Source organism: Phalaenopsis equestris, unplaced genomic scaffold (assembly GCF_001263595.1).
Source record: "Phalaenopsis equestris unplaced genomic scaffold, ASM126359v1 Scaffold196976, whole genome shotgun sequence".
NCBI lineage: Eukaryota > Viridiplantae > Streptophyta > Magnoliopsida > Asparagales > Orchidaceae > Phalaenopsis > Phalaenopsis equestris.
This window is the reverse complement of record NW_018216925.1, coordinates 1-1755: the sequence shown is the minus strand read 5'-3', so window position 1 is coordinate 1755 and position 1755 is coordinate 1. Positions and strand designations below refer to the sequence as shown.

At 37.0% G+C, this 1755-nt stretch overlaps 1 protein-coding gene across 1 annotated transcript; it reads left to right on the top strand.

Moving 5' to 3' along the window:
• Positions 1-89: 89 nt before the first annotated feature.
• On the top strand, positions 90-1467 carry LOC110035243 (the record flags this gene model as incomplete). Its single annotated transcript, XM_020739475.1, has 2 exons — positions 90-221; positions 582-1467. Coding segments are annotated over 2 exons (887 nt in total), but the record flags the coding sequence as incomplete, so codon positions are not given.
• Between the last annotated feature and the right edge of the window lie 288 nt (positions 1468-1755).

Here is a 1755-nt window from a genome sequence, read left to right as displayed (position 1 = left end):
TTTTTTCTCCAGCTGATTTTTATAAACTAAACCTTGTGATCGCTTCTCTAAAGTTACATAATTCAAATTTTTTTTTATTCATTTGCGAGTTGTGGATAATTTTCATGTCCTACGGTTTCGTCTCATTGCAGGGACTTTCCTCTCCATCTCTAGGATCTGGAGTTCAAATGACAAGCTGGAGCTTCAGCTGCCCATCAACTTGTGGACAGAGGCAATAAAGGGTATATAACTACCTCAACGTTACGGTTTCTTTTTCACAATTTTGCACTCAAAGCATATAACTTGCTTAGCACTCAATTCTCATGTATTTCTAAAACCAAAACTTGAATTTTTACATTGTGCCACCTTAGCTTTTGCATGAAAGGGTGCACTTCATTTTTTATAAGTTAAAATAGTGGCATTTTGGATGTGATATGAAAGATTTGGGTAGTATAAAGGTAAAAAAAAAAAAGCAAACTTTTAGGGATTAGATATTTAAATACATGAGAAATAGAGGGTATGTATGTAAATGCCTGACATAAAATATTCGCAAATCCTAGATTGAATTCACACACAGCGGTATTCCTTTTCATCCTCTGCAGATGACCGGCAACAATATGAATCGATACAAGCCGTCTTCTTTGGACCATACCTTCTCGCTGGCCTCTCCGACGGCGACTGGGATGTTGACACTGGAAATTCCACCACCGTTTCAGACTGGGTAACTCCAGTTCCAGAGTCTCAGACATCTCATCTAATCTCACTATCACAAGAATCCAACAACAAACATTTTGTGGTCTCCATCACAAACAACACCCTCAGAATGACAGAAAACCCTAAATCTGGTACCAACGATGCCCTTCATGCAACATTCAGGCTTGTTCCTCAGGACGCCGATGAACAGCTCTTCCAAGCTCCATGTTGCAATAATCTTCTTGGAAAATTTGTGAAGATTGAGCCATTCAACAGCCCTGGAATGTATGTGACACCTTTGTCATGGAATGGAAACGTTATTCTCTCCACTTCTCCCAAGACAAACTCAAAGTCTACATTTCGCGTCGTTTCGGGTTTGGACGGGAATGCCGGCTCAGTGAGTCTGGAGTCCGGAGACCATAAGGGCTGCTTTCTCTATACTGGTGTGAAATTTTCTGAGGGAAAAAATGTACAGCTGATATGCAAGCAGAAGGATGATGCTTCTTCATTTAAGAAAGCTGCGAGCTTTTCATTAAGCAGTGGGTTGAGGCAGCATCACTCTATCAGTTTCAGGGCAAAGGGTGTAAGGAGGGACTTCATTCTGGAGCCATTGATGAGCTTGATGGATGAATCTTATACTGTCTATTTTAATTTGACAAGATGAAAACTGGGAAAAAGGTGATTGATAATGTGTTAATAAGGCTTATTTTAATTGGGGAATGGTGATGATCTTTATAGTTGATTGTATCTGTTCTGTTCTTATAAATTGTCAGAGACTCTCATTTGTTAATGAGCATGTTCTGTATTGAAATGTGAATGTCTTTTTTCACTCCCTTCTCTTATTTAAGTTCTGTCTTGTCATTCTTTAGGTTGTGTGTGCAATTATTCCTCCTCTTTGTGACAACAAGATTTTATAGATATAAAATATCATATTTGGGATGTTGGGTTTGCAAATACATAAGAATTGTGTGGGAAGTATGTAAAATTTTCTAATATGTATTTTAAACATACTAATATTGATCCTATTTATATAAAATCTTATTTAAATTAATTAATATTTGAAAGAATTAAATATAATTGTAA